Source organism: Hyla sarda, chromosome 3, assembly GCF_029499605.1.
Source record: "Hyla sarda isolate aHylSar1 chromosome 3, aHylSar1.hap1, whole genome shotgun sequence".
Lineage (NCBI taxonomy): Eukaryota > Metazoa > Chordata > Amphibia > Anura > Hylidae > Hyla > Hyla sarda.
Window position 1 is genome coordinate 94116023 of NC_079191.1, and position 12928 is coordinate 94128950.

The window sequence follows — 12928 nt, forward strand, 5'->3', positions numbered from 1 at the left end:
GGACATATTTAGTCCCTGTCTGGTTGCATTCTATTTATCCCACTGTATCACCTCTTTGTTTTCGGTCATGTGGTATGTTAGGTACATTTTATCACACTTGGTGGTCCTGTCCTGTGGTTTCAACCTTTTGGACACGGGTACTTGACCTTCTTGATTCTATTCTACCTAGTCGAGTTCTGAGGACGCCTGCCTTCTGCCTCCTAGGCTCCCGGCCACACAGGATGCGCTATAAGCCGTTTAGACTTGCTCAGCACATCCTGATGGCTGCCAGAATCCACATAGCCTCACAGTGGAAACAATCGAGTCTTCATATTGGGACTGTAATCTCTAGAATAAACCAAATAATGATTTGCGAAAAACTGTCTGCAATTCGTGATGATATGGTGGAAAACTTTCACACAGTATGGGACCCCTGGCTGTCCTCTACATATAGCCCTGATATGCCGCACTGCTTATCACTTTATTGATTACAGCTACTCGGGAACTCCGTTTGGGTGTCAGCCTGTGATTGTACCTTGCCGTCCTAATTCTCACTCATATTTCAGGGGGAAGCCGACTTGTGCCTATATTCCTTGTATGTATCACTAACCTTCGTGTTATGTTTTATTGGTCCACGGACCATTTTTGTTACGTTGTTTGAAGCAATATTTCTGTCTCAATAAAAGCTTTATGGTTTGACTGTTAAAGTTGGTCATACACATTAGATATGTATCAGCTGAACCTGCAGATTTTTAAAACCATCATATGGATATAGTGGCCTCCCAACTCTCCCCCGAAGACAGATGTCAGTGAGGGAAGGATTCGAGCATGTTCAATTCTAATATTAATTTAATATTATCATCATATTGTTATATATACTTATTCTCTTGGGATGTAATAGATTTAGGTACAGTACTTCAGTATAACTTTCTCTTGAATAATTTTCCCTGTAGGAGGCTCTCGTGGCTCTCGAGATGATTCTTGGTCTACACGTCAGGGATGGCGCTTTGTACTGAATGAGGGAATCTGGAAACTATTGTCACCTATGATAAATCCACGGACCAATCATGCCAGTGCTTCTCTGAATGGAGAAATATATGTAATTGGAGGTTGGTTATTACAATAAAACCCGCCTAAATTTTTATACATATTAATTTCTAGTAGAAATCCTATACCCTTAATATCCACTAATGACTTTAAAGTTTCCTTATCCCTCTTCCTTTTATAGGAACCTTACAGGATGCAGTGGAAGTAGAGTGTTATGACCCTTATAGTGGGACATGGTCATCAGTAAGCCCAGCGCAGAAGTATGTCAGCAATTTTACTGCTGTTGGATGTGGTGGAAAGCTGTACCTGGTTGGATCCTGTGCCATTAAGTACAATGCACTGACACTTCAATGCTATAATCCATCTACAGGTATCAAGCTTGGCCTTCCCTTAATGTTCTTCGGGTGGTGTACTATATCATAGAAATTACCAGAATTTACTTGCAGAAAGGTGCTCATACATGTACTTGCAGAAAGGTGCTCATACATGTACTTGCAGAAAGGTGCTCATACATATACTTGCAGAAAGGTGCCCATGCATGTTCTTGATGAAGGTGCTCATACATGTACTTGCAGAAAGGTGCTCATACATATACTTGCAGAAAGGTGCCCATGCATGTTCTTGATGAAGGTGCTCATACATGTACTTGCAGAAAGGTGCTCATACATGTACTTACAGAAAGGTGCTCATACATGTACTTGATGAAAGGTTCCCATACATGTACTTGATGAAAGCTGCCCATACATGTACTTGATGAAAGCTGCCCATACATGTACTTACAGAAAGCTGCCCATACATGTACTTGATGAAAGCTTCCCATACATGTACTTACAGAAAGGTGCTCATACATGTACTTGCAGAAAGGTACCCATACATGTACTTGCAGAAAGGTGCCCATACATGTACTTGATGAAAGGTGCCCATACATGTACTTGATGAAAGCTGCCCATACATGTACTTGCAGAAAGGTTCCCATACATGTCCAATAACTGTTGGCTGAACATTTATTTGATCAACAGTTGTTTCTCCTCATACACAGGAACACTTGGCAAATTGGCATGGTCCAACGTTCATGTGTTGTCTATGATTAGAAGTAAGCTGCGGCCAGACAGCTCTGGCACTGGCTTATGGTCAGTCAGTTGTGAAAATCTATCATGCCCTATCCTTCTCTTCACCGTCATCTGTTGGTGGACAGTCAGGAAGCAAACATACACCTTAGACAGTTGGCCAAACCCACCGGGGTGGTGCGTACTGCCAAGTTTAGCCTAAGGTGTATTATCCCAGTAATAAGAAAATCCTGTGCCCCTAAACATCAAGGCGTCAGTTAGGCCAAATGTTTTAATTATTTAAAAGTGTACATACCATAGTGGAAAACTATATGGCAGCTATAGGGTCATGGAAAGCGGTCATAGGGAGAACAAACACTAGACCCTTTTATCATGGATAGCAAAGCCAGACACCAAATTATGGACCTTCACTTCTATGTACACCACAGGTTTAAGGTCAATAGTGCACCAAATCTGATACCTTTCAATTATTTTTCCAAAACCCAAAGATGATCCCATTATGCCTAAGTATATAATGATTATGTTTCTTCTGGCCTATAGACAGCTGGTGTGTCATTGCCTCTCCGTTCATCCCAAAGTACCTGTCCTCACCTCGATGCTGTGCCCTGGGAGGAGCTGTGTATCTCATTGCAGATAACACAAAAAAAGTTTACATGTATCTCCCAGAAGTTAATCTCTGGAAAAAGGTAAGCAAGGTTCATGGTTTTATTGAAGCAACTTACTTACTAAAGAATGGCAGTAAATTAGGTATAAAAAATATAAAAAAAATTTTTTTCATTTATTTAAATCTTGCAATGTGTTTTATTAAACTATGAAAAAGCAGCCATCATATTGTATCAAATCAATGGAATTACTGTAGTTATTTTTAATACAATGTATGCTGTTTATGAAGTCAAAACCATGAGTGGATTTACAAAAGATAAGTCTCAGTCTTTCCTACTGGACATAACTTTCCATGTGAAACATAGGCAGCTCCATCATAAGGTATATGTTCACACAGGGACGTGCACAGACATTTTGGAGGGCAGGGGCTCAAGTAAAAAAAGAGGGCACTTTTCATAATTTTAAAAACGTCTGCCAGACTTAATGGGCAGATGTGCTGCGGTCCAGGGACACAGTGGACTCCCGCCGGGCCTCCTCGACATTCCTATGCCCATAAAAGTTGGTGTTTTTGTAAAATCGAGTCAAGAACAGTTTCTATGAAGGTCTGCCATGTGTATATACACTTTGGCTGTGCTGTCAGTCTTATTTACAGAAAACATGTGACAGCTGCCCTATAATATACTGTATTATAGAGGAGATTTATACAAAACCTGTGCAGAGAAAGAGCGGTGCAGTCACCCATAGCAACCAATCAGATCGTTTTGCAGAAGGCTTTTCCTCTGCAAAGGTTTTAATAAATCTCTTCCTATATGCCCCCACCTGAGCTCTATATGACAGAACCCAGCACCCATCACCCAGCACCCATCCCCAATCACCCATCCCCCATCACCCAGCACCAATCACCCAGCACCCATCACCAATCACCCAGCACCCATCCCCCATCACCCAGCACCAATCACCCAGCACCTATCACCAATCACCGGGCACCCATCACCAATCACCCAGCACCAATCACCCAGCACCAATCACCCAGCACCCATCACCAATCACCCAGCACCCATCACCCATCCCCAATCACCCAGCACCCATCACCCATCACCCATCCCCAATAACCCAGCACCCACCATATGCAGGAATCTCCACACAGCTCTGGTTCTTACACTGAAGAGATGGACACCACACTAATATATACTTACAGTCTACAATATACAAGAGTTGGCAAAAAAAAGAATGATAAATATAGAAAGACGGCCGGGCATAGCACAGCATACAGGATGGAGGCAGGGAAGCTCCGCCTCCATTGCGCATAAGACTGACTTCGCATACTAGCAATGTGGGGCAATACCTAGAAAGCGGGAAGACCAATTTTTGTATACATCCACTGTAACCTAGTGTATTGGGTTTACTGCGAGTAAACAGTCTGTCAGTTTCCCTTTAATTATAGACCGTACCCCCTTTATTCCCTATATACTGTGCCACCATTCATCTATTAATTCCCTATATACTGTGCCACCATTCATCTATTAATTCCCTATATACTGTGCCACCATTCATCTATTAATTCCCTATATACTGTGCCACCATTAATGAACTATATACTGTGCCACCATTCATCTATTAATTCCCTATATACTGTGCCACCATGAATGAACTATATACTGTGCCACCATTCATCTATTAATTCCCTATATACTGCGCCACCATGAATGAACTACCGTATATACTCGAATATAAGCCGAGTTTTTCAGCACGATTTTTCGTGCTGAAAAACCCCCCTCGGCTTATACTTGAGTGAACTCTCCACCCGCAGTGGTCTTCAACCTGCGGACCTCCAGAGGTTTCAAAACTACAACTCCCAGCAAGCCCGGGCAGCCATCGGCTGTCCGGGCTTGCTGGGAGTTGTAGTTTTAAAACCTCCGGAGGTCCGCAGGTTGAAGACCACTGCGGCCTTAGACATCATCCAGCCCCCTCTCACCCCCTTTAGTTCTGTACAGTACTCACCTCCGCTCGGCGCTGGTCCGGTGCTGCAGGACTGTCCGGTGAGGAGGTCGTCCGGTGGGATAGTGGTTCCGGGCTGCCATCTTCACTGGGGAGGCCTCTTCTAAGCGCTTCGGGCCCGGCCCCAGAATAGTCACGTTGCCTTGACAACGACGCAGAGGTACGTTCATTACCAACGTACTTCTGCGTCATCGTCAAGGCAACGCCTCTATTCTGGGCCCGAAGCGCGGAGAAGAGGCGCCCCCGGTGAAGAAAGCAGCCCGGAACCACTATCCCACCGGACGACCTCCTCACCGGACAGTCCTGCAGCACCGGACCAGCGCCGAGCGGAGGTGAGTACTGTACAGAACTAAAGGGGTTGAGAGGGGGCTAGATGATGTCGAAGGCAGCAGTGGTCTTCAACCTGCGGACCTCCGGAGGTTTCAAAACTACAACTCCCAGCAAGCCCGGACAGCCGATGGCTGCCCGGGCTTGCTGGGAGTTGTAGTTTTGAAACCTCTGGAGGTCCGCAGGTTGAAGACCACTGAGGGCGGATGATAAGAGGATGATGAAGGGGGGGGTGGGATGATGACAAGAGGATGATGGAGGGGGGTGGGGATGATGACAAGGGGATGATGAAGGGGGGGGTGTGATATGATTACAAGGGGATGATGAAGGGGGTGGGGATGATGACAAGGGGATGATGAAGGGGTGTGTGTGATATGATTACAAGGGGATGATGACAGGGGGATGATGAAGGGGGGGGATGATGACAGGTGATGATGATGAGGGTCTGGATGATGACAGGCGGTGATGATGATGAGGATGTTAATGACGGAGGTCTGGATGATGACAGGGGGGATGATGTATTTCCCACCCTAGGCTTATACTCGAGTCAATAACTTTTCCTGGGATTTTGGGTTGAAATTAGGGGCCTCGGCTTATACTCGGGTCGGCTTATACTCGAGTATATACGGTATATACTGTGCCACCATTAATGAACTATATACTGTGCCACCATTAATGAACTATATACTGTGCCACCATTCATCTATTAATTCCCTATATACTGTGCCACCATTCATCTATTAAGTCCCTATATACTGTGCCACCATTCATCTATTAATTCCCTATATACTGTGCCACCATTCATCTATTAAGTCCCTATATACTGTGCCACCATTCATCTATTAATTCCCTATATACTGTGCCACCATTCATCTATTAAGTCCCTATATACTGTGCAACCATTAATGAGATATATACTGTGCCACTATTATTTAACTATTCTGTGCCACCACTAAGGCTGCGTTCACACGTGCGTATTTTCTGCTGCAGATTTGCTTTAGCAGATTTCTCTTCCCATTGTCAATGAGAAGCAAAATCTACAGCAAAAATAGGCACATGTGAAGGATCTATACACAGTGCCAGCATACATAAAAATATAATGTTCCAATATAATGAAATATATACTGTGCTTCCATAAATTCTCTATATACTGTGCTTACATTCCTCCAATAATTCCATAATAATGTGCTTCATACAATACATACAAGCACATAACATAAAGGCACATACATTACATAGGTAATATACACACATACAGTACATAGGTAATATACACACATACAGTACATAGGTCATATACACACATACAGTACTTTGGTAATATACACACATACAGTACATAGATAATATAATATACACACATACAGTACATAGGTAATATACACACATACAAAGAGACACTGAACCATACATACAGGTACAAATATACATTAAGAAACATAAATACACAGACACACATATAACATGGAATATAAAACTAACAGATATAGCCAATAAGCACATCATACATACAGGTACACACATACAATCACTCACAGATATATACACATACAGAGATTCACTTGCTCATATATATATATATATATATATATATATATATATATATACACACACATACATACACACATACATACACACACACACATACATACACACATACATACACATACATACACACATACATACATACATACATACACACATATACACATACATACACATACATACACACATATATACATACACACATACATACACATACATACATACATACACACATACATACATACATATACACATACATACATACATATATACATACACACATACATACACACACACATATATACATACACACATACAAAGATTCACTTGCTCACATATATAGGCATATACATAGAGACACACACACACACATATGTATACATACACACACATACATATATACACACATACATACACACACACACATACATATATACACACACACATACATACATACACACATATATACATACATACACACACATACATACACACATACATACATACATACATACACACATATATACATACATACACACACATACATACATACACATACATATACATACACACATACATACACATATATATACATACACACACACTGACATACAATATTTACAGTTACTTACAGTAAGGCCCCAGCTATCCCTCTCTGCACATACACAGAGATACACACACACACACACCTATATACACACACACATATATACATACACACACACTGACATACAATCACTCACATATATACATATACACACACTGACATACAATCAGTCACATATATTTACAGTTACTTACAGTAAGGGCTGCACAGGCTGGAGTTGGTGGCCGGACATGCTGTGGGCGGGGCTTCTCTCTGCCTCCTCTGCTCCTGTCTCCTCCGTGTGGAGAGAAGCAGAGAAATGGCAGATAATGACAGGGTGAGTGGCGCCCCCTTGCTGCAGGGAGGGCACAGCACCCTCCAGTAAACCACATACAACTCCCCAGCAACGGATCCTTTTTACTTCACCTGTCACCCTGAGTCTGTAGCTCCTTTTGTGAGGGCACTAGAGGGGCAGGTGAGGAAAAGGGCAGAGGCTCCAGACCCCTTTTACCCCTATGTGTGCACGTCCCTGTGTTCACACCCCATTTTTGTCTCCATTTCACTGTTTCCATCCACTTAGTTTTGCTGTATGCAAAAACCTGGTTAACAATGCTATTGTGTATGAAAAGAAAAAACTAAACAAAGAGAATAACAAAACGTAACAATGCAAAGCAAACCAGCTCCTCCCCAAGTCCCCTAGGTGCACGGACAGGTGTGGATTTACCTCTTCAAAACGTAGAACAGAAAGGAAATTTCCAGCACTTCACAACTCATGCGAACGCAGACTTCTTAATTGTAAATCTTCAAGGTACCTAGGACATGGCATACAGTGACCCGTTTCGGCTTGTTGGCCAAACCTTAGGTATACAAGGTATACAGAAAGACATGAATCCTAAAATAGGGGAAGGAAGCTGATGTCACTGCAAGGAACTCCCTCATCAGGTGAACACAATGCACAATATAAATTGACATACAACTGACAAATATAAAAATCCTGATCCGTATAGTAAAACATACTATTCTTGTATTGTTATTAAAGCCTATCCATACAAAAAGACTTATGTACATCATGTATATGATGTATCGTGTGTAGGTGCAGGTTAATAGCTTTTTTACTGTTTTTCCATATCCTGATTGTATTTATGTCTTGACTACACGCTGATGCATCGGGCCTCATTCTCTCATGGACTTATTTTAACTATCTTTGATACATTTGTAACAACATGTATACATAAGTCTTTTTGTATGGATAGGTTTTAATAACAATATAAGAATAGTATGTTTTACTATACGGATCAGGATTTTTATATTTGTCAGTTGTATGTCAATTTATATTGTGCATTGTGTTCACCTGATGGGGCGTTCCTTGCAGTGACTGGGCTTGTTTCCACCTGGTGACATCAGCTACCTTCCCCTATTTTAGGATTCATGTCTTTTGATATACCTTGTATGGCTAAGGCTTGGCCAACAAACTGAAATGCGTCACTGTATGTCATGTCCTATGTACCTTGAAGATTTACAATAAAGAAGTCTGCGTTCACATGAGTTCTGAAGTGCTGGAAATTCCCTTTCAAAACTTAAAAATGTGTTATTCCAAAAATTGCTGTGTGACCAGTATGGTTGTCAGTGTTATCTTCTGTTTTCCTCTTTAGGTGCAGCTTTTGCATACTCTTCATGAGAATGGAGGCATGACCTCTGTTGGTTCTAGGATCTATGTGACAGGTGGTCATTGGCATGGCATGGCTCGAGAGTACAGTGTGGTGATGGAATCATATGATAGCAATTCAGATGCGTGGTCTCGAGAAGGTGCTTTGCCAAGCCGGTGGATGTACCACGGTACATCTGCCATCTTTATGGACACCTCCAGATGGGCAACTGTGTTCAAAGGACAAACACAGATGGAAGTTTGATTCAAAATTACCCAAATTCAAAGCAACCAACACAAGTACAAAGATATTTATACAAGCAAGGCTCTGAAATGGCTATTGCGTCCTGACAGAAAACTGTATCTAACAATAGCCATGCGCTTCCAAGCTTGCTGTTTTGTTATGTTGCTGTTGTGTTTCAGAAATCTGTCCTATAATCTGGTGGATATTGCCAGGTGAATTCCATTTTTACGGATTGAAGCTTCATCCACATTAATATATAGATTTTTTTATATATATATTTTCACTTTTATAATTTTAGTATAAAGTATATAGCACACATTGGTGTGTATAGCTTTTATTAAAGGCTATGGACACCTTTGCAGTCAACTTTCTTAATAGTCTTCATGAAAAATGTCATACTATTTAGCTGCTACTCAGAGGAAAATGAGATATTTGACAGTTTTTTTTTTTTTTTGCTTCTCAGTGTTAGTGTCATGTCGGGTAGAGATAAGTGAAGCCCTCAGCTCACCAAGACCTCTGTCCCTGCCATTTGGGGCACCCACCTCCTTAATTGGGTGTCCCCAACCATGGTGTCAGTCCCTACGCTACTAAAGTGCTGGGCGTAACAAAGTCAAGGTAATAAAAAAAACACAGATGTCAGGGGACAAAAAGGTTAACTTACAGCAGCACAGCACAAAGACAGACAAGGAATGCACATACAAAAGTAAAATGTAAAATCAGAACATGTACATACAAACATAGAGTCAAACAGGCCAAGTTGGTACCGGTGAGAGTGTTGCAGTACAGATATGGTCTGCAGAAGAGTAATTACAGAAAACAGCAAAGGTCAGAATACATAGCATACAAAGCAGTCTGCAGAGGAGTATCATATAGGCTGTATAGGAGTATATAGAGTAAATAGAGCAGACATAGCAAGCTGCAGAGACTGTAGAAGCAAAAGTAAGCAACATTTTTAATAAAGACCTATGTAGAAAAAATGTTTTCACAAAAAAATTAATAAGTATAAATCAAGAATAAAAAATGCTTTTCAACGGTGTCAATAGCCTATAATTCAAGCTTTTAGAGAGTGAAAAAATGCAAATCAGAATTTATGATTCTCATGTATATTGCAATTAAAAGTTTTATTTTGTGTCTCTGCTTTTTCTGTATATTATAATTTCCTTCAGTATAATTGCATACTAAATGAAATTGTTGAACTTACTGGAAAGTATGAGAATAGAAGCTAGGCTTAAGTTTGGTTATGTTGAGAAGGTTGCCCGGTTTTTCCTTCCTAATCCTTGTTGTGGAGGAAAATCAACAGAGTAAGCTTTTGACTTCATATCCCGTCCTCATATATTGTTGTCATATCCCAACCTCATATCCCGACCTCCTGTCCTGACCTCCTATCCCGTCCTCCTATCCCGACCGCCTATCTCGACCTCCCATCCCGTCCTCCTATCTTGACCTCCTATCCCGTCCTCCTATCTCAACCTCCTCTCTTGACCTCCTATCCCGACCTCCTATTCCGACCCGTAATATGTGTACCAGGTATTGAAATATCTCCAGCCGTACAGAAGTTATGTGGGAACATACATTTCCCATTGATTTGCATGGGACTTTAAACAAAAACCCTGACCCTCACAAATGGGGTAGTTAAGGTTAAGTTAACTATCCTATATTTTAAGTGGACATATAAGTAACATGTGACCAAGTATTATCGAAATATCTCCAGCCGTTTGGAAGCCATGCAGTAACATACATTTCCCATAGACTTGTATGGGACTTTAAACAAAAACTCTGACTCTGGCAAATGGGGGGTCAGTAAGGGTTAAATTACCTATCCTATGTTTGTTGTTGTCATATAAGTAACGTGTGTGCCAAGTTTCATGTTAATATCTTTAGCCGTTTGGACATGATGCTGGAACATACACACACACATACACAAATTGGCCCTCATTTACTATTGCAAACCCGACATGTTTTGTCGGGTTGTGTGCCAGATTTTGTCGCATTGCGCCAGAAATTCTGTCTGCGCCAGAATGTGCGCCAGAATTGAAAAAACGCGACTAATTCTCCATTTTGCTAAGAAAACCCGAAAAAAGGGCATGACCGCCTGGAAAAGGGGGCGTGGTCTCCGAACAGGGGCCGTGTTCCCGACATTTTCACAAAAACCCAACATATTTACTAAGGTTTCCACATAAAATGTGGTGGATTTGAGCCGAGGAAAACCCTACAGATCAGAGCGTGTGTAAAAAAAAGCAAAGTGTAGGGAAAGTAGAAAATGTAGGGAAACCTTAGTAAATACCTTGGAAAATAAATTGTAGGGAATTAAAACCCACAAAGAAACCTATACTCCACTCTTAGTAAATAAGGGCCATTGAGTTATATATATATATGTATATATATATATATATATATATATATATATATATATACACACACTAGCTGAGTACCCGGCGTTGCCCGGTTTTTCCTTCCTAATCCTTGTTGTGGAGGAAAATCAACAGAGGAAGCTTTTGATTTCATATCTCGTCCTCATATCTTGTTGTCATATCCCAACCCCATATCCCGTCCTCCCATCCGGACCTCTCATCCCGACCTCCTATCCCGTCCTCCTATCTTGACCTCCTATCTTGACCTCCTATACCATCCTCCTATCTCGACCTTATGTGGGAACATACATTTCCCATTGATTTGCATGGGTCTTTAAACAAAAACCCCGACCCTCACAAATGGAGGTAGTTAAGGGTTAAATTAACTATCCTATATTTTAAGTGGACATATAGGTAACATGTGACCAAGTATTATCGAAATATCTCCAGCCATTTGGAAGTTATGCAGTAACATATATTTCCCATAGACTTGTATGGGACTTTAAAGGGGTTCTCCGGTGCTTAGACATCTTATCCCCTATCCAAAGGCCTGATCGTGGGAGTCCCGCCGCTGGGGATCCCCGTCATCTTGCACGCGGCACCCCGTTATCAGTCCTGATTGATTACCGGCGACTACAGGGCGGGCGGCGTGTGACGTCACACCCCCGTCCCCGTGTGATGTCACACTCCGCCCCTCAATGCAAGCCTACGGGAGGGGGCGTGATAGCTGTCACACCCCCTCCCGTAGGCTTGCATTTAGGGGCGGGGGACTGATTTACAAACGGGGTGCCGCGTGCAAGATCACGGGGTCCCCAGCGGCAGGACTCCTGAGATCAGGCATCTTATCCCCTATCCTTTGGATAGGGGATAAGATGTCTAAGCACCGGAGTACCCCTTTAAACAAAAACCCTGACCCTGGTAAATGGGGGTGAGTAAGGGTTATATTACCTATCCTATGTTTGTTGTTGACATATAAGTAACATGTGTGCCAAGTTTCATGTTAATATCTTTAACCGTGATGCTGGAACATACACACACACTTTGGGGGGATACAGTGGGGATGAAAAGTTTGGGCACCCCAGGTAAAAATTTGTATTAATGTGAATAAAGAAGCCAAGGAAAGATGGAAAAATCTCCAAAAGGCATCAAATTACAGATTAGACATTCTTATAATATGTCAACAAAAGTTAGATTTTATTTCCATCATTTACACTTTCAAAATAACCGAAAACAAAAAAATGGCGCCTGCAAAAGTTTGGGCACCCTGCAGAATTTATAGCATGCACTGCCCCCTTTGCAAAGCTGAGACCTGCCAGTGTCATGGATTGTTCTCAATCATCGTCTGGGAAGACCAGGTGATGTCATTCTCACAGGTAGAGAAAGGAAACAATGGGCAAATCACCACTCTTCTGTTCAGCAAAGTTCTTTATTGCACATTTTCACAACAATGTTGCCCAGGGAAAAGACGGAGATGGACACATAGGGGGGTAACACAGAGAGGCGACAACGCTGTTTCGCACTACATAGTGCTTCAAC

General features: G+C 41.8%; 1 protein-coding gene across 5 annotated transcripts in view; it reads left to right on the forward strand.

Annotated features, from left to right (window-relative positions):
- KLHL30 (kelch like family member 30) overlaps nucleotides 1-10158 on the forward strand; it is a 36726-nt gene extending 26568 nt beyond the window's left edge. For all 5 annotated transcript variants that reach the window (XM_056564652.1, XM_056564651.1, XM_056564654.1 and 2 more), the window contains 4 exons: nucleotides 933-1088; nucleotides 1208-1396; nucleotides 2634-2779; nucleotides 8805-10158. In XM_056564652.1, the coding sequence (XP_056420627.1) occupies nucleotides 933-1088; nucleotides 1208-1396; nucleotides 2634-2779; nucleotides 8805-9062 (749 nt within the window). In that variant the 3' untranslated portion in view covers nucleotides 9063-10158. The remainder of the gene's footprint in view (nucleotides 1-932; nucleotides 1089-1207; nucleotides 1397-2633; nucleotides 2780-8804) is intronic.
- Nucleotides 10159-12928: the final 2770 nt, after the last annotated feature.